At 42.5% G+C, this 26,440-nt stretch overlaps 1 protein-coding gene across 1 annotated transcript in view; it reads right to left on the bottom strand.

Annotated features, from left to right (window-relative positions):
* The window catches only part of LOC141098497 (uncharacterized), a 295,534-nt gene that overhangs the window by 37,404 nt on the left and 231,690 nt on the right, over positions 1 to 26,440 (bottom strand). Inside the window, exons 9-11 of the mRNA XM_073586333.1 lie at positions 18,069 to 18,132; positions 2,434 to 2,582; positions 2,218 to 2,299 (exon numbers count right to left, since the gene is read on the bottom strand). Of these exons, the coding sequence (XP_073442434.1) occupies positions 2,218 to 2,299; positions 2,434 to 2,582; positions 18,069 to 18,132 (295 nt within the window). The remainder of the gene's footprint in view (positions 1 to 2,217; positions 2,300 to 2,433; positions 2,583 to 18,068; positions 18,133 to 26,440) is intronic.

Genomic DNA, 26,440 nt, shown 5'->3' with positions numbered 1-26,440 from the left:
TGCCCCTATCTGGGGCCCGAAGGGACTCGATTGCTCTCGTGACGCCATAGATTGCGACAGTGATAACGCCCATTCCGGGGGACTTGGTACACTGGGCTCGGTCGCAGGGGAGGGCTTCTGGGCGCGTTCGGACTCGCAGGCTTCGCATACTCGCTTGGTCTGTGCCTGCGGAAAAGCGGACCGAAAGGAGATGCATGCAGCGTATAGAAACGTGTGCGTCTTAGCTCTTCCTGACATGCTGTACCTGTCAGGCATCAGTGCTGAAAAAATGCTGGGGGAGGGCGCTCTCCATTTTTCCTAGCGTGGCCTCTCGGAGGGCTAGGGGGCAGCACTTCCCCCAATCCTGTGCCCTGGAAGTACAGAGCGTCGCTCCGTTTGAACAGGTTCGCCGCTGCCAGATGCCAGGGAGCGCGTTGTGCCCGGAAGCAGCTAAGGGCTCCAGCCCTGCGCCGCTGCAGGAGCCCTCCCAGGCCACCCTCCTCCGTGCTTCGGCTCCAGCTCAGGTAGAGGGGAGGGGGGGCCGTATGAAAAAAAGGATGGTGCAGGCACCCCAGCTCCATCTAACCCCTTCAAGGGGTGAGGAGAGGGACCGTCCGCCGCCTTGCCATACCGCAGTCTTAGCATTGGTGGAGCAGTGGGGGCCGCACGGACTACACTTGTGCCTCTGTACAGCCTAGGGTTTCAATACCTTAGGGTGGTCAGGGCTAAGTCCGACATCATGTCCCACGGTGCGGGAGAGGATACGTGGAGGCGACACTCGCACGTGCTCGCCCGTTGTTGGTTTGGGAAGATCGGACCCTTTCAATTGGGTCCGTTGCCCCTATCTCATCTTCATGTGAATAAAAGAATGTCTGGAAGTATCCCATGTTGCGGGAGAGGATACGTAGAGGCGACACTCGCATGTGCTCGCCCATTGTTGGCTTGGGGAGATCGGACCCTTTCAATAGGGTCCGTCGCCCCTGTCTCAGCTTCATAGGGAAAAAAAAAAAATATATCAGTCTGGAAACAGACAGACGTGTGCCTCCAACAGACACTAAGCAAAAAAACTGGTTTCCGCCCGCAATCGGGGCGAGGGTGTATATGGCGGAGGTGGAGCTAACCTCTTTTTTCCACTTAGTGTCAGCCTCCAGGCGGCGGCAGCATACACCCACAGTACCTTTGTCCCTCAATGAGGCGAAGGAGAAAACTTTGTAGAATCAGTGTCAAAATGCATTGAAAATCTCATATCTGCTAAAGGAGGACATATTTCTTACCAAATTTAGTATGTAATTTTATTATTAAATATTCAAAAATATGTGTTTTTTTGCTTTGTCCCAATTAATTTGCACAAAACTGTACTATTTCGTCAGCTGGCAGTAAGGGGTTAAGGGAATAAAAATTGCCAAATTTTCACCAAATGTCCAATTTTTTCACAAATAAACGCAAGTCATATTGAACAAATCTTATCACTAACATGAACAATGTCACAAAAAACTGTCTCAATTTGTCAAACAGTTTGACAAATTGAAGTGTTTCAGAGTTATTACCTCATAAGTGACACTGGTCATAATTGTAAAATTGGCCTGGTCAGGAAGGTGAAAACAGGCTTTGGGGTAAAGAGGTTAAATGATGGCAGCTGTGTACTGACTACATTTTATCATTAGTTTAAGGCTGTAGTCAGACGGCTGTAGTCAGACCGCTGTAGAACAGAAACAGTTGCATCGCAGTGCACTGACTGATGGCACCTCTACTGACCCAAGAGCTCGAGTTAGGAGAGCCGCTGGCCAGTGAGAGCATTGCGATGAGCTCCTTGTCCGTGCTATACAGCCGTCTAACTGTGCACTAAATGTGATTGACTAATTCTGAACACAACCACATCTCCAATTATAAAAGGGTGTACACACTTTGAAACTACAGTATTTAAGTTATTTTTTTCTCCGCTCTATAAAAAGGATTTCAAGTTTGTTTCTCAATGGGTCTGTACAGATTATGGATGACATTAAATGGTGAGAAAAGTTCTGAAAGGTTTCTTCTTGGTACCACTGTTTCTATTACATAAAGTGCTGGCATTTTAACAGGGGTGTGTAGACTTTATATCCAACTCTATCATATTTATATATGGTTATAAAAAACAAAACCCTATTATTTATGTAACCATTAGGAATCAGCAAAAAGATTCATGGTGCCCAAAAATAATTTTTCTCTCCTTTAGCAAGCATGTGAGTGCATGTTACTCACCTTGTACCACTTTGACATTGAAAGATAGCCTTCGCAGAGCCTCATCTGTGTTAAATCTACATTTCACTAATTCATAGAGGGCCTACAAAAGAAAAAAAAAAAGCAGTAAAGAAATTAATCAGAATGCAAAAGGGAAACGATGGTAAAAGGTAAAACCAGTAAAGGGCACAGAAATAGTCTTAAAAGAGGATACACAACAGAAACAATTGCATTCACCTGCTCATTATCTTTGACAATTTCTTCATTTTGGTTATATCTTCCACCAACTCTGTGTTGGCACTCCACTGCCTGACTGAGGTAATTCTCCACTTCTCTTTCTGGTAGAATATTAGGATCCCAAAGCAGCTGGTCCTTTTCCTGAGAATCTGACAAAATCAATGAGATATGAAGTATGAATTTACCAATTTAAGTTGTCTACATGCACAATTGTGGAAAAATTTTTTTCATTTTCACAAAGTTTGTTGCTTCAGTTTTTATAGTGGCAATTTGCATTAACTCAGATTCCTATGAAAAGTGATCAGATGAAATGGAAATTTTCAAAAACTTCAAAGAGGTTCAATTGCTATAAAGGCTTCAGTGTGCCCAAGGAAGTTCAGCAAGTGCCAGGACAGTCTCCTAAAGAGGATTTATGGGATTGGTTGACCTTGCTCAGTAATAGCGGTATGTCAGTGAATCAAGACACAAAGTAAGGCAAAGCATTTGGATGCTGGCTTGATGTCAAGGGCAGCACTTCTCTACAAGAAAAACAAAAAAGGACAGACTGAAATTTTCTTTGATGAAGCCCCCTTTAGATGTTTAAGATCTGGAAGAAAGATTATCCATTGAAGAAAAGGCGAGTGCTACAATGAGTATAGTGTTATGCCAATAATAATGGTACAATTAAAAGAGACCAGTCAGCAGCACAAAACAACTGCATATCGGTAAACAATTACCAAATCCGTGGTCGTTTAGTTAGTAGCCTGTTTACACTGGCAGACTAAAATAACTTTGCACTGAACAATCTGTAGTAGCCTATGTGCATTGAGCGATCCATCACTGTTTTGGCACTGCAACTTCTATTTACACAGGACAATACACCACCAAGAACGATGATCTTTTGCGCTGCACATACAATTTCACATGATTATCAAGTGATTGGCAACCTATTTACATTGAAAGATTATCACGAAGGAGCGTTCTTCGGAAAGCTTGTTCATGATTATCTAGCAGTGTAAATTCAGCTTAACCCCTTCACCCCCAAGGGTGGTTTGCACATTCATAACCGGGCCAATTTTTACAATTCTGACCACTGTCCCTTTATGAGGTCATAACTCTGGAACGCTTCCATGGATCCCGGTGATTCTGACAATATTTTCTCGTGACATATTGTACTTCATGTTAGTGGTAAAATTTCATTCAAATAACTTGCGTTTATTTGTGAGAAAAACGGAAATTTGGCGAAAATTTTGAAAATTTCGCAATTTTCCAACTTTGAATTTTTATGCCCTTAAATCACAGAGATACGGCACAAAATAAACTTGATAACTAACATTTCCCACATGTTTAGTTTACATCAGCACAATTTTGGAACCAAAATTTTTTTTTGTTAGGAAGTTAAAGGGTTAAAAGTTGACCAGCGATTTCTCATTTTTACAACACCATTTTATTTTTAGGACCACATCACATTTGAAGCCACTTTGAGGGGTCTATATGATAGAAAATACCCAAAAGTGACACCATTCTAAAAACTGCACCCCTTTAAGGTGCTCAAAAACACATTCAAGAAGTTTATTAACCCTTTAGGTGCGTCACAGGAATTTTTTTGAATATTTAAAAAAAAAATGAACATCTAACTTTTTTTCATAAAAAAATACTTCAGGTTCAATTTTTTTTTTATTTTACCAAGGGTAACAGGAGAAATGGACTGCAAAAGTTATTGTGCAATTTGTCCTGAGTATGCTGATACCTGATATGTGGGGGGGGACGACTGTTTCGGCGCATGGCAGAGCTCAGAATGGAAGGAGCGCCGTTTGACTTTTTCAATGCAAAATTGGCTGGAATTCAGATTGGACGCCATGTCACGTTTGGAGAGTCCCTGATGTACCTAAACAATGGAAACCCCCTACAAGTGACCCCATTTTCGAAACTAGACCCCCCAAGGAACTTATCTAGATATGTGGTGAGAACTTTGAACCCACAAGGGCTTCACAGAAGTTTATAATGCCCGGGCATGAAAATAAAAAAATCGTATTTTTTCCACAAACATGATCAATTAGTCCCCAATTTTTTTATTTTCCCAAGGGTAACAGGAGAAATTGGACCCCAAAAGTTGCTGTCCAATTTGTCCTGAGTACGCTGACACCCCATATGTGGGAGAAAACTACTGTATGGACACACGTCGGGGCTCGGAAGGGAAGCGTTTTGGATTGCAGACTTTGATGGAATGGTCTGCGGGTGTCATGTGCGTTTGGAGAGCCCCTGATGTACCTAAACTATTGAAACTCCCCACAAGTGACCCCATTTTGGACACTAGACCCCCAATGGAACTTATCTAGATGTGTGGTGAGCACTTTGAACCCCCAAGTGCTTCACAGAAGTTTATAACGCTCGGACGTGAAAATAAAAAAATCATTTTTTTCCAAAAAAATGATATTTTTGCCCCCAATTTTTTATTTTCCTAAGGGTAACAGGAGAAATTGGACCCAAAAATTGTTTTGCAATTTGTCCTGAGTAGGCTGATACCCTACATGTGGGGGTAAAACACTGTTTGGGAGCATGGCAGAGCTTGGAAGGGAAGGAGCACCATTTGACTTTTTCAACTCAGAATTGGCTGGAATTGAGATCAGACGCCATGTTGCATTTGGAGAGCCCCTGATGTGCCCAAACAGTGGAAACCCCCAATTCTAACTCCAACCCGAACCCCAACACACCCCTAACCCTAATCTCAGCCCTAACCCTAGCCCTAACCCTAGCCCTAACCCTAATGGAAATAAATACATTTTTTTTATTTTATTATTTTTCCCTAACTAAGGGGGTGATAACGGGGGGGTTTGATTTACTATTTATGGCGGTTTTTATATTTGGCAGCTGTCGCTCGCTAAAAGACGCTTTTTATTGTAAAAATAGTTTTTGCATCACCACATATTGAGAGCTATAATTTTTCCATATTTTGACACACAGAGTCATGTGAGGTCTTATTTTTTGCGGGACGAGTTGACGTTTTTATTGGTACCATTTTCGGGCACGTGACATTTTTTGATCGCTTTTTATTCCGATTTTTGGGACACAGAATGAACAAAAACCAGCGTTTCATGAATTTCTTTTGGGGGGGTGCGTTTACACCGTTCCGAGTGCGGTAAAATTGATAAAGCGGTTTTATTCTTCGGGTTAGTACGGTTACAGCGATACCTCATTTAGGTAGTTTTTTTATGTTTTGTCGGTTTTATGCAATGAAAACTATTTTATATAAAAAATAATTATTTTTGCATCGCTTTATTCTGAGAGCTATAACTTTTTAATTTTTTCGCTGATGATGCTGTGTGGTGGCTCGTTTTTTTGCGGGACAAGATGACGTTTTCAGCGGTACCATGGATATTTATATGCGTCTTTTTGATCGTGCGTTATTACACTTTTTGTTTGGCGGTATGATAATAAATTATTTTTTGCTTCGTTTTTTATTTTTATTTTCTAAGGGGTTCACTAAAGGGGTTAACTAATGGGACAGTTTTATAGGGCGGGTCGTTACGGACGCGGCGATACCTAATATGTGTACTTTTATTGTTTTTTTTATTTCCAAAAAAATGGATTTATTGGGGGAATATTTTTTTTTTTCTAATTTATTTGGCGATTTTTTTAAAATTATTTTAACACTTTTTTTTTTTTTTTTTTTTAACTTTATTAAATTAGTCCCAGGTGGGACATCACTGTCCTGTGACAGATCGCTGATCTGTCACATCACAGATCACTGTGACAGATCAGCGATCTGTCACAGGCAGTGCAGGCGGCTTCCTCATGCCTGCGCTTTGCAGGCACTGAGGAAGCCAGCTTCCTGCAGGCCCCCGTCGCCATCTTGGATTCGGGGGCCTGCAGGAAAGGAGCCCCCCGCAGCAGCGCTGCACATTGCGCTGCCGTGGGGGGCTCAGGGAAGCACGGAGGGAGCCACCTCCCTGCCGATGCTTCCCTTTAACCCCCGGTACACCGCGATCATGTTTGATCGTGGTGTGCAAGGGGTTAACGTGTCGGGGGCGGTCCGTGAGCGCCCCTGACACATTGTGCCGGGTGTCAGCTGTGATAATCAGCTGACACCCGGCCGCGATCAGAGGCGCTCACCATGTGGGCGCCGCTGATCGCGGTAGACGTACTATCCCGTCCATGGGCATAGGGGCCCGGGTCCCATGGACGGGATAGTACGTCGGATGTCAGGAAGGGGTTAAAGAATCCTAAAACAATTCATAGGTGGGGTTACTTTTTATAACTGGTCAGGAAGAAAAATTGGTATTTAAACTACCTCAATGAGAATCTTCTCCCAACGATCCAGGAGAAATTTAGTGATAAACAATGCATGCACAAGCATGATGGAGCATCATGACACAAGGCAAAAATGAACAAAAAAAAATTTTTTTGAACAGCTAACATGTGCTCGCAATAGGCGCGAGTGGAATCGTGATCCACTCGCACCTACTAGCTAGTTAAATGTTGCTGTCAAACGCTGACAGCGGCATTTAATTGGGCCAGAAGTAGACTAGCATTTCTTTTGCAGTGTTGCTATCAATGTGTGGGAGAAAATGTTTGCATTGACAATCCAACACAATGGACAGCACTTTGAACACATTTTATAAGTGGTCATAAATTTGTAAAGAACTCATGAAAAAATAAACATACGTTAAAACCAAGCACATCATTGTTTTTCTGGTGAAATTCTCAATAAGTTTGATGTATCACATGATCCTATTTTCATTGGAAAAAATAAAGTTGGATCCAAACTGGCCGACTTCAAAATGGATGCCATGGCCACCACCCATCTTGAAAACTTTCCTCCCTCCCATATACTAATGTGCCACAAACAGGAAGTTGATATCACCAACAAATCCCCATTTTATTTAGGTGTATTTATATACATGGCCCACCCTGTATATATCTATCCATCTAGCTATAGATACATATCAATGGATAGATACATATATCTATACATCTATAATATATATATATATATATATATATATATATACACACACACACACACATATACACACACACATATATATATATATATATATATATATATATATATATATACACACACACACACACACACACACGTAAAAATATATATACAGTACAGACCAAAAGTTTGGACACACCTCAAAGAGTTTCCTTTATTTTCATGACTATGAAAATTGTGGATTCACTCTGAAGGCATCAAAACTATGAATTAACACATGTGGAATTATATAATTAACGAAAAAGTGTGAAACAACTGAAAATATGTCTTATAGTCTAGTGTTATGAATGGGTAGCCGAGAAGGAAGTAAAAAACAACACAAGCTAAGTCTCAGAAAACCAAAGAGGTTGGTAACTATGCAGACCCCTGATCCTAACACGCAACTAGCAGTAGTCGTGGAGCGTTCCTACGGTGGTCCTAGACGCCTCGTCACAACCGGAGAACTAAATAAGCCTAAAGCAGGAAAAGAGGAAAACTAACTGCCCCAGAGCAGACCCCAAAGGAGAGACAGCCCCCCACTTGTATTGATGGTGGAACAAGATGAAAACACAAACAAAGGCAGGAAAATAGGCTTAGCAAACGATGGGGCCAAACTAACTAAAAAGGACAGGAAAGGAAAGACACTGTCTGCAATCTGCCAAAAACCCTACAAAAATGTCCAACACAACTGATAGCAAAATTAACCCTGAAGTCACTAGACTTCTCCCACTATATCAGCACTCTGAAATATTCTGAGACAGAGCAAAAAGAGGCCAGTCTAATAAGGGACAAAAAAAAGGCAATTTGGCAAATAAGAGTGGAAATTCAGCACAGCCCAGCCAGGCTGGCTGACCACACAAAAAACTGAAATGACCAACAAGAGCAAGTGTGAACATTAGAAAAAACAAACTTAGCTTGAGAAGACTGGAACAGAGCCGAGTCCAAGACCTGAGAAGCAGACTGAATCACCAGCACCAGGATAGGGCGTCGGCAGTCTTATGTCCAGTCTGATACTCCAGAGATCCAATCATTATCTTCCTCACCAGGTGGCAGATCACTTCCACTTAAACCAACCTCACTACCTCCTGTCACCACCAGAGGGAGAACGGAAGGGGAACTCTCAACTGGTGGAGCAGAAAATGACCTCATAACAGTACCCCCCCTTGAGGAGGGGTCACCGAACCTTCATCCATGCCACCAGGCCGATCAGGATGGGCCCAGTGAAAAGCACGAACCAATTTATTGGCATGAATATCAGAGGCAGAGACCCAAGAATTATCCTCCTGGCCATAACCCTTCCATTTGACCAAATACTGGAGTCTCCGTCTAACCAAACGAGAATCCAATATTTTCTCTACCTCATATTCCATATTGCCTTTAACCAACACAGGGTCAGGAGGTGCCGCCACAGGAACTACTGGCTCAACAAACCTCTTCAACAGTGATTTGTGAAATATGTTATGGATTTTGAAGGTAACTGGAAGAGCCAATCGAAAAGAAACAGGATTAAGAATCTCCAAAATCCTATAAGGTCCAATAAATCTTGGCTTAAATTTTGGAGATGCAAACTTGATAGGAATATTCTTAGACGACAACCAAACCATATCACCCACTTTAAACCGGGGACCAATGGTCCTATACTGGTTGGAAAAACGCTGGGCCTTTTCCTGAGAGTGTGACAATTTATCCACCACTTGGTCCCATATCTGCTGCATTCTCACAACCACAGTGTCCACAACTGGGCAGGACGAAGATTCCACTTGCCCTGAAGAGAATCGAGGATGAAACCCAAAATTATAGAAAAAGGGTGACATCAAGGTGGCAGAACTAGCTCTATAGTTCAGCGCAAATTCAGCCAAGGGCAAAAATGAGACCCAATCATCTTGATCAGCAGATATAAAACATCTTAAATAAGACTCCAGGGTCTGGTTTGTTCTCTCAGTCTGCCCATTGGTCTGGGGATGAAACGCGGAGAAGGATAACTGAATTCCCAGATTGGAACAAACGGCTTTCCAAAATCTGGAAACAAACTGGACCCCTCTATCAGACACAATGTTCTCAGGAATCCCGTGTAACCGAACCACCTGTTGTAAAAACAAGGGTACCAACTCAGTGGAAAATGGCAAATTTGGGAGTGGTACAAGATGGACCATCTTCGAAAATCTATCACAAATTACCCAGATAAAGGTCATTCTCTGAGAGACAGGAAGATCAGAAATAAAATCCATTGAGATATGGGTCCATGGCCTCTTGGGCACCAGCAGGGGCATCAGCAACCCACTAGAACGAGAACAGGGTTTAGACCGAGAACAAGTCCCACAGGACTGTACAAAATTCCTGACATCACGAGATAAGGCAGGCCACCAAAACGACCGACTCACCAAATCTCTGGTACCAAAAATACCTGGATGACCAGCCAATGGGGAGCAATGGACTTCAGACATCACTCTCTTTCTCCACTGGTCCGGAACATACAATCTTCCCATAGGGCAACGCTAAGGTTTGTCCTCCTGAAATTCCTCCAGGGCGCGTCTCAAATCGGGCGAAATGGCAGAAAGAACTACCCCCTCACCTAGGATAGTAGTAGGCTCGGTCACATTAAGAGAATCAGCAAAGAAACTCCTATAAAGGGCATCTGCCTTAACATTCTTAGTGCGCGGAAGAAAAGAGACCACAAAATCAAAACGCGTGAAAAACAAGGCCCATCTAGCCTGTCTAGGATTCAAGCGTTTGGCCGACTCCAGATAAGTCAGATTCTTGTGATCGGTGAGGACCACAAATTGATGTCTAGCTCCCTCCAACCAATGTCTCCAGTCCTCAAATGCCCATTTCATGGCCAACAATTCCCAATTCCCCACGTCATAGTTGCGTTCAGATGGGGAGAACTTTCGAGAAAAGGCGGCACAGGGATTCATCTTAGAAGTCACAGGGTCTTTTTGGGACAAAACAGCTCCTGCACCAATCTCAGAAGCGTCTACCTCCACCTGAAATGGAAGTGAAACATCAGGTTGCCGTAAAACTGGAGCTGAAGTAAACCTCCGCTTAAGCTCCTGAAATGCTGAGACAGCCTCAGGAGACCAATTCAGCACATCAGCTCCCTTCTTGGTCAGATCAGTCAGTGGTTTGACAATACTAGAAAAATTACCTATAAATATACGATAGAAATTAGCAAAACCCAAAAACTTCTGAAGAGCCTTCAAAGAAGTAGGCTGAACCCAATCATAAATGGCCTGTACCTTGGCCGGGTCCATTTCAATAGTCGATGGAGATAAGATAAATCCCAAAAAATGAAATCCTCTGTACACCAAAAAGGCATTTCGATCCCTTAACAAACAGGGAATTCTCCCTCAAAATCCGAAACACAGTCCGGACATGTTCCACATGGGAATCCCAATCACTAGAAAAGATCAAAATATCATCCAGATAGATGATCAAAAACTTATCCACAAAGTCTCGGAAAATATCATTCATAAAGGACTGGAAGACAGAAGGGGCATTGGAGAGCCCAAAAGGCATCACCAGGAACTCAAAATGTCCCTCCGGAGTATTAAACGCAGTCTTCCATTTATCCTTGTGCTTGATGCGAATAAGATTATACATCCTCCTGAGGTCAAGCTTAGTAAACCAGCAGGCACTCTTAACTCTGGAGAATAAATCAGACATCACAGGTAACGGGTACTGATATTTGACCGTCATCTTGTTAAGGGAACAATAATCAATACACGGTCTTAATGAACCATGTTTCTTGGCCACAAAAAAACCCCCAGCACCTAAAGGTGATGAGGCTGGTCTAATATGACCCTTCTACAACGACTCCTTAATATAGGATCGCATAGCATCATGTTCGGGTACAGATAAGTTAAAAAGCCAACCCTTGGGAAATTTACACCCAGGCATCAACTCAATTGCACAGCCATAACTCCTATGAGGGGGCAAAGACGCAGACTTACTCTCACTAAATACATCAGAGAATTCAGCCAGATAATCAGGAATATCATGAGACTGAGGAGAGGTGGAGAAAACAGGAGCGTCCCTAAGAACACACTGACAACCCCAACTCACCACAGACACAGATTTCCAATCCAAAACTGGGTTATGAATTTGCAACCAGGGGAACCCCAGAATAGTAGCATGCAAATTATGCAGCACCAAAAATTTACAATTTTCCTGGTGGTCTGGGGCAACTCTCATTATCACCTGGGTCCAAAACTGAGGTTTATTCTCCGCCAAAGGAGTGGTATCAATACCCCTCAAAGGAATAGGCATCTGCAGAGGCGTCATGGACAAACCACAACGTTTAGCAAAGTCCAAATCCATCAGATTCAGAGCTGCTCCTAAATCCACAAAAGCCTTAGTGGAAAATGTGGACAAGGAGCAGATCAGAATAATTGCCAAAAGGAACTTAGGTTGTATACTGCCCACAGCAAATGTGTGTGCAAAACATTTCTCTCGTTTAGGGCAGACAGAAATAGTATGAGAGGCGTCTCCACAGAAAAAATACAGCTTATTATGCCTTCTAAACTCCCGACGTTGCGCCCTAGACAAAACCCCATCACATTGCATAGGTTCAGACATTTGTTCAAAAGGTGGCAGCGCCTCCCGTGTATTTTTACGTTCACGTAAACGCCGATCAACTTGAATGGCTAATGCCATAGAGCCATCCAGACCAGAGGGAACAGGAAATCCCACCATAATATCTTTTACGGTCTCTGATAAACCTTTCCGAAAGAGGGCTGCCAATGCACTATCATTCCATGTAGTAAGGACCGCCCACTTTCAGAATTTTTGACAATATACCGTATTTTTCGGACTATAAGACGCACCGGACCATAAGACGCACCCCAATTTTCAGTAGGAAAATAGGGGAAAAAAAAATAATGTGTCAAATGGGGGTCCGTCTTACAGTCCGAATTCAGCTTACCTGGGAAGGGATCCGGCACAGGTGGAGAAGTAGTCACAGGGGTCATTCAGTGGTCCAGGCTCGTGCGGTGGCGGCTCTGTGCTGGGGCAGCTGCACTGGGGTAGGGGCAGCTGTGCTGGGGCAGCAGTGCTGGGGCTGGGGCAGCTGTGCTGGGGCAGGGACAGCTGTGCTGGGGCAGGGACAGCTGTGCTGGGAAAGGGACAGCTGTGCTGGGGAAGGGACAGCTGTGGTGAGGCAGGGGCAGCTGTGCTGGGGCAGGGGCAGCTGTGCTGGGGCAGGGGCAGCTGTGCTGAGGCAGGGGCAGCAGTGCTGGGGCAGCTGTGCTGCAGCTGGGGCAGGTGGGCTCTGCGGTGGTGGCAGCGGGCGGGGCTCTGCAGTGGTGGCAGCGGGCGGTGCTCTGCGGTGGTGGCAGCGGGCTGTGCTCCGGTGCAGGGGCGGCGGCTCCGCCGGCATTTCTTCGCAACCCGGAGGCACCCGCATGTTGTGAGTTCATTTTCCCCTTCACCAATGAGGTCTGATGAACTCCCTCTTCTCCCTCCCCTTCTGGTGAAGGAAGGTAGTGAGGCTGATTACCAAGCACCTGAGCTGGATGATGACTGGGTGACAGGAATTGCTGACTGGATATAAGGCAGCCGACGCCCTTCTGCCTTGCTGGTGATCTCTCTGAGGGATTCTTGGAGACTAGTCTGATTCCTGCTCCTCAAAAGCTAAGTTTTCTGCTCTGCTTTTTGCATTTGTGTTTCGGATTTGTTTTGCCTTGTTTTTCTGGATTTCTGCCATTCCCTGCTGGGGTGAGCTGAATTCCTTTTTGCTCTGTCTTCAGAAAATACCTGACTACTGATATAGTCTTTTTGAAGCATAGCGTCTTCAGGGCTTTTTTCCCTATCAGCCTGTTGGCTCTTGTTTTGATAGGGTTTTGGCGGATTGCAGACAGCAGCTTTTCTATCCTGTCCTATTTAGTTAGCTTGGGCCCCATCATTTGCTCAGCCTATCTTTCTATCTGTGTGAGTGTTTTTTCAACTTACTTCACCGTCATTATATGTTGGGGGCTGCCTATTGCTTTGGGGTCTGCTCTGGGGCAGTTTAGATTTCTCTTTCTGTCTTTAGGCTATTTAGTTCTCCGGCTGTGATCGAGGGGTCTAGGGCACCGTAGGAACCCCCCACGGCTACTGCTAGTTGTTGTTGATAGGTTCAGGGGTCTGCAATCCGATAGCTGCCAACTTCTCTGGTTTTCTGGACTTAGATAGTATTTCTGTTTTTGCCTCCTACGGTGACTCATTCATAACACCCGCACTTCCCTTGCTGGCCGCCGCCATGTTGCGGTGGCCTCCGGGAGCATGGACGCCGGAAAGATGGCCGCCGGTCCTGGGACGGCGCATGCACGGGATCAGATCTCGTCCCGAGATCTCGGGGGACGAGATTCAAATCTCGGCAACGAGATCTGAAGCTGCGCATACACATACACACACAGTGCAAACCAAAAGTTTGGACACACCTTCTCATTCAAAGAGTTTTCTTTATTTTCATGACTATGACAATTATGGATTCACTCTGATGGCATCAAAACTATGAATTAACACATGTGGAATTATATAATTAACAAAAAAGTGTGAAACAACTGAAAATATGTCTTATATTCTAGGTTCTTAGAAATTTGGGAAAGTTATGAAATGTCCTATAAATGGCTGTTCTATTCCTGATCTAAGGCTACATTCACACAAGAACAGGTTCTTGCTATTGTAACGGACAATGCTTCAAACATAAGTACAATTACACTGATGAATGAGAGTAATGAACAACAGCTAGAAGAAAATTTAGGATTCAGTGTGCTTGAGATGGAAGGCCACAGTGCTGTTCATGTAACTGAGGAACAAACAGATATTACAACAGAAGAACAGCAAAATTATACTTTAGAAATAAATGATCTTGTTGAAGGTGCTTCAAAACACTTTCATATTCATCACATGCGCTGTGTTGTGCAGACGCTGCAGCTGGCAATAAGAGATAGTCTGCAAGAGGGACATACTGGAAATCTAATTGGAAAAGTGAGGAAATTGGTTATTGCCGCCAGAACCCCTAAAATTGATTCCATCTTGAAGAGACGTGCTGGGAAAGGGGCAATTGTCGATCAAGCAACTCGGTGGGGCAGCACTTATATAATGATTGAGCGATTGCTTGAACTACAACCGTTTCTTATAGATATGTTTCAACCCTCATGTAACCCTAAATGAAGGTCAATGGACACAGGTGGCTGAATTGAAGGAATTGCTTAATCACCCATTTACCGTGACTAAAAAATTACAAGCTGAGGATTTAACTCCTGGCATTTTCATAAGGGACTGGAAGAACTTGCTATTTTGCCTGTCCCAAAGAGGAGGTTTAATTGCAGATAGCATTTCTGCTTCAATGAAATGGAGAGAGACAGCTATTGGAAAATAAATTTTTTCTGGCAGCTGTTTATGTGGACCCAAGTCATCTTATACTGCTTGATGATCAACAGCTTACTAAAGGAAAAGAAGCTCTGGCTGAGGTATCAGTTAGGATGAGTGGCCTACAGGAGGACTTCCAGGCACAAGAGGACTTGGGTCCTGACCGTGCTACTGCTGCCATATCTTCATCCTCATCAGATGAGGCGTTTGACTTTGACAAGTATTTGGATGACATGGAGCAGGCAGAGCGTTGCCGCAAGGAAAAAGATTTCACTCCGTCTCCTATAGCAAGAAGATTGACCATATTTCAGCAAAATGTTTCACTTGCTCTCAAAGAAATAGAAAAATTCAACCGTTCATCAAAACTGACTTTGCATGAAGCTATTCCTTTATACCCGGAAATTGTTAGAGATGTTTCCCATGTGGTTACGGCTTTGCCTCCAACCCAAGTTAGTGTAGAGAGGTTGTTCCCTAGCCTTAAAATTATTAGGTCAGATTTGAGGTAATCTATGAAGGAGGATCTGATGGAGGCAATTCTATTTCTTAGAACAAATTCATAGATTGCACAAATGTTATTTAGTTAGGTTTTTGTTGAAAACTGTTTTTTGCCACTTACATAGTTTATTACATAGTGTGTGTATATATATTTATATATATCACTATATATATATATATATATATATATATATATATGTAATCAATATTACATAGTGTATTGCATATTTCCAATTTCATTACAGTTTTTTGTGTTGTAAAGTTGTATTCCAATACATATATTATGTTCTAAATATCTTGATTATTGTATCATAAAAATGATTAAATGTCTGATGTTCACATTGCACTACAATAAATGTTTCACTTAAATATAAGCAATATATGTTGGAGTTGGAGTCTGTAAGGGAAATTGAGGAGTCGGAGGTTTGGCTTACCGACTCCACAGCCCTGGCAAAAACGCATACACACATAGCTTTTTCCCCCCGTTATGAGTAAGATGATGCGCATAAACGCTGCGTAAACATGCATTTTGCATGCGTTTGATACGCTGCGGACTCAAATGCTAATGTGAACCTAGCCGAACATTGGCAGCGCACTGCAGATTTGATGCGAATCCGTGCGGCCAAAACCACTGCGGATCCGCATCTAAATCTGCAACATGTGCACACAGCCTTACACTCTCCATGATGTCTAGTTGACAGCAATTCCTTTTCATCTGCATTGTACAGAATATGTTGATATGAAGCAGGGAGACGGCTGTCTAAGTCAGCACAGGCATGCAGTTTGTGTGCTTTACAATGCATGAGCTAGCACATAAGGAGTGCAAAGATCTCTGAGTGACTCTGCTTCCCAAAGTCTATGCTGGGTATGAATGTCACTACTTCTCTCACTGCACTGCTCATACACTGTAAATCTTAGTGCACCAGTGCCAATTCTAGGCAGCGAGTAAGCCGGCTCTTAAACCCTTAGTGACAGAGCCAATTTTTACAATTCTGACCACTGTCACTTAAAGATGCTATAGCTCTGGAACGCTTCAACGGATCCCACTGATTCAGAGATTTTTTTTTTTTGTTAGGACATTATAAGGGTTAAAAGTTAACCAGAGATTTCTCATGTTTCCAACAAAATTTACAAAACCATTTTTTTTTAGGGACCACATTTGAAGTGAATAAAAACTGCGTGAGAACTAAAGCAACGTGGAAGGAAAAAAATAACATTGAACTTTTTTCACAAAAAGATTATTTTAGACGCAAGCTTTTTTTATTTTCACAAGGGTAACAGAAGAAAATGGACAACAAAATTTGTTGTGCAATTTCTCCTGCGTACGCTGGTACCCCATATGTGGGGGTAAGCCACTGTTTTGGTACATGGCACGGCTCAGAAGGGAGGGAGCATCGTTGGACTTTTTGAACACAAAATTGGCTGGAATCGATGGCAGTCACCAGGTCCTGGTTGGAGATCCCCTGATGTGCCTAAACAGTGGAAACCCTAAAATTCTAACCATAAGAGTAACCCCAACACCACAACCGTAACCTCAACCCTAACTGCAAAAAACGGAAAATAAAATAATTGTATTACGTTGACTTAACTAAGGGGGTGACCAAGGGGGGGGGGGTGATTTACCATTTTATTTATTTTGATCACTATGCCAGACGCTATCACAGTGATCAAAAATGAACCAATAGGAAAAATCTCCCATTGTTGCCGGGTATGGGTCGGAAGATCTCGATGGGTGCACTGCGCATGCGCTCGCCATTTTCTTCCAAGAAGATAACGTGGATGGCCGGGGGATGGAGCAGGAGGGATGGCAGAGGTATCGGGACTATGAGTTCCCCATTTCTCTCTCCTCTGGTATATTAGAGCATTTCAGAGGAGAGAGAAATGAATTGTAAATCTGACTTTTTTGTGATCGCTGTTATTTGGTGAATAACGGCAATCACGAGACTGGGGACAGTAAAAACCGACCTGAATCATGTTCTCCGGGGTCTCTGCTACACCCGGTAGTTGAGACCCTGGAGATTATCCGACGCTGGGGAATTCTATACACTTATTTCTCAGTGCCGTTAAAAAGCGGCACTGAGGAATAAGGCCCCTCAACTGCCGCCGTTAAAAGGTTAATCAACATGACGTCAACATTGACCTCCAGCCAATATAGCAGAGTGGAAGAGAAGGAACTGCTCTGTTGAGTTGACATCACAGGAAGTGGGAAAACTGCATCCAGAAGCGGTTCTTTAACTGCTCAGATATGGGAGAGCGCTCCCTACCGAGGTAAGTACTTTTGCATTTTGTACTATTTAGAAAACAGTGCAGAAGTTATAAGACTACTTTTGAAAAACAGAAAATATACTGGTGTATTGTGAAGTGATGCGGTATTAACCATTTTAAGGCTGTGTGCCCACGATGCGGTTTGTTAAGCGTTTCCACAGCGTTTGAGCCGGATCAGACGCTGCAGAAACGCTTAAAAGATGCATCAAATTAATTAGCATGCGTTTTTGGCTTTTTGTGCCAATGCATGCGTTTTTAACCGCTCAGCGGCTAAAAACGCAGCATGCTCATTAATGCCCGCATGGCTCAGCGTTTTTAGCCATCCCCAATAATCCCAGAAATCGCGTGTCAAAAAACACGTCAAAAACGCGTCAAAATCGCGCAAAAAACGAGCGGAAAAAGACGCGCGATTTCTGGGAAGGGGATCCTTTTCCTGAGCGTTTAAAAACGCTAGCGTGGGCACATATCCTAAAGGTAACTTTTGCAGCAATTCATTACAACGACCCCTAGTTAAATCAACTGGAATACTTAACACTAGAAAACATAGTAGTACGTTCCTCACCTCTCCCACCTGTTGGAGTATATCTTAGATATGGCAGCTGAGGCTCACACCCAAACATGGCCTCCTGGGGGGAAAAAAAAAAAAAAGGAATCAATAGATGGTTATTATGTAATAAAATGTTCTCTATAATGCAGTGGATGTAAAAGCTCTACACAACCCTGTTAAAAATGCCATGTTAAAAAAACAAAACGCACCCAGAAGAATCATTTCATAACTTTTTCTACCTTTAAAAGGTGCTGTCTGCTATAAGTCTGAAGTCAGTCTATGTGACAGCAGTATTCTGAATCGTTAAACTGCGCGCTCTCAGGATTCTCCGGTATTGCTGTCGAGAGCAGGTGGACATGTGATCGCAACTATGAGATTTGCCACTAAGCGTACTTGGCTTCGCTCCGAACTAAGTGAGTCCAAGCACATCTAGTCAGGATGGTCCATGAACTAATGTGTGGCCGAGCACATCTAGTCAGAATGTTGCCAGAAGCATGCAAATGACATACTTGTGGCCTGCTCTATTCAATACGGGAGAAACCTGACAGTGACTGCAGACTTTTGGCAGAAGACCAAACAGAATGTCATTCATTCTTTGTACAAATCTATTGAGAAACAAATTCAAACGTTTTTCAAGGGGAAAATAAAATAATGTTGTCTCACAAGTGTGAATACCCTCTTAACCTCTTTACCCCTGAAGGTGGTTTGCACATTAACCCCTTGAGCCCCAAGGGTGGTTTGCACGTTAATGACCGGGCCAATTATTACCATTCTGACCACTGTCCCTTTATGAGGTCATAACTCTGGAACGCTTCCTTGGATCCCGGTGATTCTGACAGTGTTTTCTCGTGACATATTGTACTTCATGTTAGTGGTAAAATTTCATTGATCTAACTTGCGCTTATTTGTGAAAAAAAAAAAAACGGAAATTTGGCAAAAATTAACATTTCCCACATGTTTACCTTACATCAGCACAATTTGAGAACCAAAATTTTTTTTGTTAGGAAGCTATAAGGGTTAAAAGTTGATCAGTGATTTCTCATTTTTACAACACCATTTTATTTTTAGGGACCACATCACATTTGAAGTCACTTTGAGGGGTCTATATGATAGAAAATACCCAAAAGTGACACCATTCTAAAAACTTCACCCCTCAAGGTGCTCAAAACCAGATTCAAGAAGTTTATTAACCCTTCAGGTGCCTCACAGGAATTTTTGGAATGTGTAAAAAAAATAAAAAAAATTTAACATTTGCCATTTTTTCACAAAAAAAATTAAATCAGATGCCGATTTTTTCATTTTGACAAGGGTAACAGGAAAAAATGTACACAAAAAATTGTTAGGTAATTTCTACTGAGTATGCAGATACCCTATATGAGGGAGAAAACCACTGTTTGGGTGCATGGCAGGGCTCAGAAGTGATGGAGCGCCATTTGAATTTTAATGCAAAATTTGCTGGAACAATTGGCAGACACATGTTGTGTTTGCAGAGCCTCTGATGTGCCTAAAAAGGGAAAATTCCCCACAAGTGACACCTTTTTGGAAACTAGACCCCTCAGAGAACTGATATAGATGGGTGGTGAGCACATTGAACCCTCAGGTGCTTCACAGAAGTCTATAACGTTGAGTCGTAAAAATAAAACAAACCGAAAAGGGAAAACAAAATTTCCCCAACAAATATGTTTTAAGTCCAATATATTGCATTTTTAAAGGGTAACAGAAGAAACTGCACCATACTATTTGTTGTGCAATTTCTCCTAAGTAGACCGATACCCCATATGTGGGGGGAATACTACTTTTGAGGCACAGTGTAAAGCTCAAAATGGAAGAGGCGCCATATTGGAGTTCAGATTTTGCTGGAATGATTGAGAACCATGTTCACATTGGCAGAGCTCCTGAGGTGCCAGAACAAAAAACCCTTATATGTGAACTCATTTTACAAACTACGCTCCCCAATGAATTCATCTAAGGGTTTAGTGATCATATGGACATCACATGTGCCTCACAGAATTTTATACCATTGAGCGGTGAAGAATAAATTACCTTTCAACCACTAAAATGCTGTTTTAGCCCCAGAATTTACATTTTCACACAAATGGGTAAAAATGGCACCAAAATTTGTCCCACAATTTCTACTGAACGAGGCAATTCCCCATATGTGGCTGCACAGTACTACAGAGACTCGGAAGGAATGGAACGCTATTTGCCTACTGGAGCGCAGATGTTCCTATAACAGTTTGCAGACTCCATATACAGAGCCCCTAATTCCTAGAAGAGCAGAATTTTAACCAACATGCCAGACCGCATATCAAATGTAAGGGTTGAGGGTCACTTGGGTAATAGTGATCACAAATTAATAAGTTTTCATGTATCCTTTAATAAGATGTGTAGTAGAGGGGTTACAAGGACACTAAACTTCAGGAAGGCAAATTTCCAACGGATGAGAGATGATCTTGGTGCAATTAACTGGGACGATATCCTGAGACATAAAAATACACAAAGAAAATGGGAGACGTTTATTAGCATCCTGAATAGGACCTGTGCACAATATATACCATATGGGAATAAACATGCTAGAAATAGGAGGAAACCACTATGGCTAAATAGAGCTGTAAGGGGTGCAATAAGAGATAAAAATAAAGCATTTAGAGAATTAAAGCAAGTAGGTAGTGATGAGGCATTAAATAAATACAGAAAATTAAATAAATTCTGTAAAAAGCAAATCAAGACAGCAAAGATTGAGACAGAAAGACTCATTGCCAAAGAAAGTAAGAATAATCTCAAAATATTCTTTAACTACATAAATAGTAAGAAGCTAAAAAATGATAGTGTTGGCCCCCTTAAAAATAGTCTGGGTGAAATGGTGGATGAGGAGGAGGAAAAAGCCAATATGCTAAATGACTTTTTTTCAACAGTATTTACACAAGAAAATCCCACGATGGATAACATGATCAGGGATAAAAATTCTCCATTAAATGTCAATTGCTTAACCCAGCAGGAAGTACGGCGGCATCTAAAAATCACTAAAATTGACAAATCCCCGGGCCCAGATGAGATACACCTCCGAGTACTGCGGGAATTAAGCACAGTTATAGATAGACTATTATTTTTAATCTTTAAAGATTCCATAATAGCAGGTCTGTACCACAGGACTGGCGTATAGCAAATGTGGTGCCAATATTCAAAAAGGGGACAAAAACTGAACTTGGAAATTATAGGCCAGTAAGTTTAACCTCAACTGTGGGTAAAATCCTGTAGGGTTTTCTAAGAGATACTATACTGGAGTATCTGGAGAATAACCTCATGACCCAATATCAACATGGGTTTACAATGGACCGTTCCTGTCAGACTAATCTGATAAGCTTTTATGAAGAGGTAAGTTCAGGACTGGACCAAGGGAATGCAGTGGACGTGGTGTACATGGACTTTTCAAAAGCTTTTGATACGGTGCCACACAAAAGGTTGATAGATAAAATGAGAACAATGGGGATAGGGGAAAATATGTGTAGGTGGGTTAAGAGCTGGCTCAGGGATAGGAAACAAAGGGTTATTAATGGAGCACACTCGGACTGGGTCACGGGTCACAGGGGTCAGTTTTGGGCCTGCTTCGTTTTAACATATTTATTAATGACCTTTTAGGGGGCATAGAGAGTAGAATTTCAATATTTGCAGATGACGCTAAACTCTGCAGGGTTATCAATACAGAGGAGGACAATTTTATATTACAGGAGGATTTATGTAAACTAGAAGCTTGGGCTGATAAATGGCAATTGAGCTTTAATGGGGATAAATGTAAGGTCATGCACTTGGGTAGAACAAACAAGATGTATAATTATGTGCTTAATTGTAAAACACTGGGCAAAACTGTCACTGAAAAAGACCTGGGTGTATGGGTGGACGACAAACTCACATTTAGTGGCCAGTGTCAGGCAGCTGCTGCAAAGGCAAATAAAATAATGGGATGTATTAAAAGAGGCATAGATACTCATGAGGAGAACATAATTTTACCTCTATACAAGTCACTAGTGCGACCACACTTAGAATACTGTGTACAGTTCTGGTCTCCGGTGTATAAGACAGACATGGCTGAACTGAAGTGGGTGCAGAGAAGAGCGAGCAAGGTTATTAGGGAACTAGGGGGTCTGCAATACCAAGACAGGTTATTACACTTGGGGTTATTTAGTTTGGAAAATCAAAGGCTTAGGGGTGATCTTATTACAATGTATAAATATATGCGGGGACAATACAAAGACCTTTCTAATGATCTGTTTACTCTTAGACCTGTGATGGGGACAAGGGGGCATCCTCTACGTCTGGAGGAAAGAAGGTTTAAGCATACTCACAGACGTGGATTCTTTACTGTAAGAGCAGTGAGACTATGGAACTCTCTGCCATATGATGCTGTAATGAGTGATTCCCTACTAAAATTTAAGAAGGGACTGGATGCCTTTCTTGGAAAGTATAATATTACAGGGTATAAACACTAGTTTCCTTAATATTGCGTTGATCCAGGGAGCTAGTCTGATTGCCGTATGTGGAGTCAGGAAGGAATTTTTTCCCCCAATGTGAAGCTTACTGTTTGCCACATGGTGTTTTTTTGCCTTCCTCTGGATCAACATGTTAGGGCAAGTTAGGATAGGATATGGGTTGAACTAGATGGACTTAAAGTCTTCCTTCAACCTTAATAACTATGTTACTATGTAGAATCCCCCTCAAGTGACCACATTTTGGAAACTGGGGAGTTTATCTATAGGTGTAGTGACAATTTTGACTCCATGAGCATTTTCCAGAAGCAAGCAGCAATGAATGTTGGCGAGTGAAAATGGCAAAACTGCTGTTGTAGTGACCAGTACACGCTGTAGTGACCAGAACATTATGCAAAGCCAGTGCTTCTGGAGGCATGCACCTGTAAGTTAGGTGGGATCTCATCGCTTGAGAAATGACAAAATTAGATGCAATTTGTGGTTTAGGTACACTGTGGGCCTCAGAAGGGAGGGGACATTTGGATTTGGGAGCAGAGAATTTTCAGAATTTCTTTTGGCGGTTGAGGAGCCATTTCACTTTTCCCAGAGCCTTTGTGCTACCAGTAATGTGAAAGCCCCCTTTATTTTCCGTTAATAGATTAGAGACCCGAGTGGGGACTTGCTTTTTATGTGGATTGAGTTGAAGATTTCATTGGGAACATTTTACATAATGTTTGGGATCACATTTATCGGGTGCACTACGTTGACCATTTACTTTGGGGCTTCCATCTAAATCTCTGAGTGATGTGAATCAGATGAAACCCCCGAGGGATCCTTTCACTATAATGAGGCAGCAGTTACTCTGGCCTCTGTTCAAGTGTCCTTTTTTTCAGAAGTGCACAAAACTGCGGCCGATTGCACTTTTATGCAATCCTAAAAAGACGGACACCGCCGGATCACATGTCAGACTGCATCCATAGTTCCTCCATCTGCCTTATTATAGGGAATCTTCCGTTAGAGGTTCTGTCTGAAACATGCATTTCAAAGATATACATATACATCCGATGCAAGCGCTCAGCGTAGTGCTCCGGATAAAAGTGCACTGTGCTTTACTGCGATATTTGGGAGGTAGAAAGAAAAAAATAGCAGGTGAAGAATTGGTTTTATTTATTTTTTACACCGTTCCTCGTGCAGTATAAGTGATTAGGCAACTGTATTCTTCGGGTCGGTGCAATTACAGCAATACCAGATTTATATCAGGTTTTTATGCTTGGCTGCTGCACACACTAAAAAAAAGCTTCTCTTATTGTAAAAAAAAAAATCACTTTGTAGTCTGATTTTTTGGAGGCAGAATGAACAAAAACCAGCAGTTAAGGAATTTTTTTTTGTGGGAGGTGGGGGGAGGGTTAATACCATTCCACGCGTGGTACAAATGATAAGGCAGTTTTATTCTTTGTGTCAGTAGATTACAGTGATACCTCATTTACCGTATATACTCGTTTATAAGCCGAGATTTTCAGCCCCTTTTTTGGGCTGAAAAAGACCCGCTCGGCTTATACACGAGTCATACGCCAGAAAGCAGGCAGGGGAGGCGGAGCAGATGACATCATACTCGCCCTCCTGGCGTCTGCATATCAGGCTCTGCTACATCTCAGTCTTGTCTTCTTCCTGTGCGGTCATGTGACACCGCTCATTAAAGTAATGAATATGGACACGTCTCCACTCCCATAGGGATGGAGGAAGGAAAAATGCAACAACTCCAAAAACTGAAAGAAGAATTGTTAGGTTAGCCTTGCAAAACATAAGAGCATCAGCCAAGGAACTCAACCAGTTCTTGCACGATAGAGGAGATTCAGTGTTGGATAGAACTGTATGTCACTGATTACTTGATGGCGGCCTGAAAGCACAAACACCAAGGAAAAAGCCATTCCTAAATCTTAAAATAGAGAGGAGAATTTCCTGGGCCAGAGAACATCTTAGCTGGACAACTGAAGATTGTAAGAAAGTAATCTGGGGCGATGAAAGGAGTATCAATTTTTGGTTAGTGACAGAGTGCGTTATGTTTGGAGAAGGCAAAAGGAAGACTGTCTTCCAGAGTGTATGACACCTACAATTAAACATCCTGAGTGTGTTATAATATGGGGCTGTATGTCCTGGCATGGAATTGGGAGAATACAGGTCCTTGAGGGAACTGTAAATGCTTTGAAATATATTCATGTCGTCATTGAAGCAAAGCTCATCTCATCAATTCGTGACCTTGGCAAGGAACAGACAGAATTTTTCAACAGGATGGAGAACCATGTCACACTGCAAGGTGTGACGGATGTAACAGGGGAAGGGGGTGTCAACTTCACTCACCTCGGGGGAGGGGAGAGAAGGACCTAGCAGGGATCAGCTCTCTGATGGCACCACTTGCCAGGGTCAGTCAGGGAACTGCACCGAGGGCAAATAGTCACCAGAAAGGCTTCCCTTATAGGTACGAGTTAACAAGGCGCTCCAGTGAGGAGGGATATACACTGTGTGCAGAATTATTAGGCAAGTTGTATTTGAGAGGATTCTTTTTATTATTGAACAACACCTATGTTCTCAATCAACCCAAAAGACTCAGATATCAAAGCTTAATATTTTTGGAAGTTGGAGTGGGTTTGTTTTAGATTTGGCTATCTTAGGAGGATATCTGTTTGTGCAGGTAACCATTACAGTGCAGAATTATTAGGCAACTTAATAAAAAACAAATATATACCCATCTCACTTGTTTATTCTCACCAGGTAAACCAATAGAGCAACACAAAATTTAGAAATAAACATTTATGACATTAAAAAACAAAACGAAAAAAAAAAAATCAGTAACCAATATAGCCACCTTTCTTTACGATGACACTCAAAAGCCTTCTATCCATAGATTCTGTCAGTTGCTTGATCTGTTTGCGATCAACATTGCGTGCCGCAGCCACCACAGCCTCCCAGAAACTGTTCGGAGAGGTGTAAAGTTTTCACTCCTTGTAGCTCTCACATTTTATGAGGCACCACAGGTTCTCTATGGGGTTCAGATCGGGTGAACAAGGGGGCCATGTCATTATTTTTTCTTCTTTAAGACCTTTACTGGCCAGCCACACAGTTTAGTATTTATATGCATGTGATGGAGCATTGTCCTGCATGAAAATCATGTTTTTCTTGAACGATACCAACTTCTTCTTGTACCACTGCTTGAAGAAGGCGTCTTCCAGAAACTGCCAGTAGGTCTGGGAGTTGAGCTTCACTCCATCCTCAACCCAAAAAGGTCCCACAAGTTCATCTTTGATGATACCAGCCCATACCAGTACCCCACCTCCACCTTCCTGGCGTCTGAGTCGGAGCGGAGCTCTCTGCCCTTCACTGATCCAGCCTTGAGCCCATCCATCTGGCCAATCAAGAGTCGCTCTCATTTCATCAGTCCATAAAACCTTAGAAAAATCATTCTTAAGATATTTCTTGGCCCAGTCTTGACGTTTTATCTTATTGTCTCTTTATGAAAGGTGGTCGTTTTTCAGCCTTCCTTAGCTTGGCCATGTCCCTGAGTATGGCACACCTTGAGCTTTTTGATACTCCAGTAACGTTGCAGCTCTGAAATATGGCAAAACTGGTGGCAAATGGCATCTTGGCAGCTTCACACTTGATTTTCCTCAGTTTATGGGCAGTTATTTTGCGCCTTTTTTTTATCAACACGCTTCTTGTGACCCTGTTGGATATTTGCCATGAAACTCTTGATTGTTCGGTGATCACGCTTCAAAAGTTTGGCAATTTCAAAACTGCTGCATCCCTCTGCAAGACATCTCACAATTTTTGACTTTTCAGAGTCCGTCAAATCTTTCTTCGGACCCATTTTGCCAAAGGAAAGGAAGTTGCCTAATAATTAAGCACACCTTATATAGGGTGTTGGTGTCA

The sequence above is a fragment of the Dendrobates tinctorius genome, unplaced genomic scaffold, assembly GCF_039654945.1.
Source record: "Dendrobates tinctorius isolate UK_male_01 unplaced genomic scaffold, ASM3965494v1 ptg000092l, whole genome shotgun sequence".
In the NCBI taxonomy this organism is placed as follows: Eukaryota; Metazoa; Chordata; class Amphibia; order Anura; family Dendrobatidae; genus Dendrobates; species Dendrobates tinctorius.
This window is presented reverse-complemented; position numbering and strand designations above follow the sequence as displayed.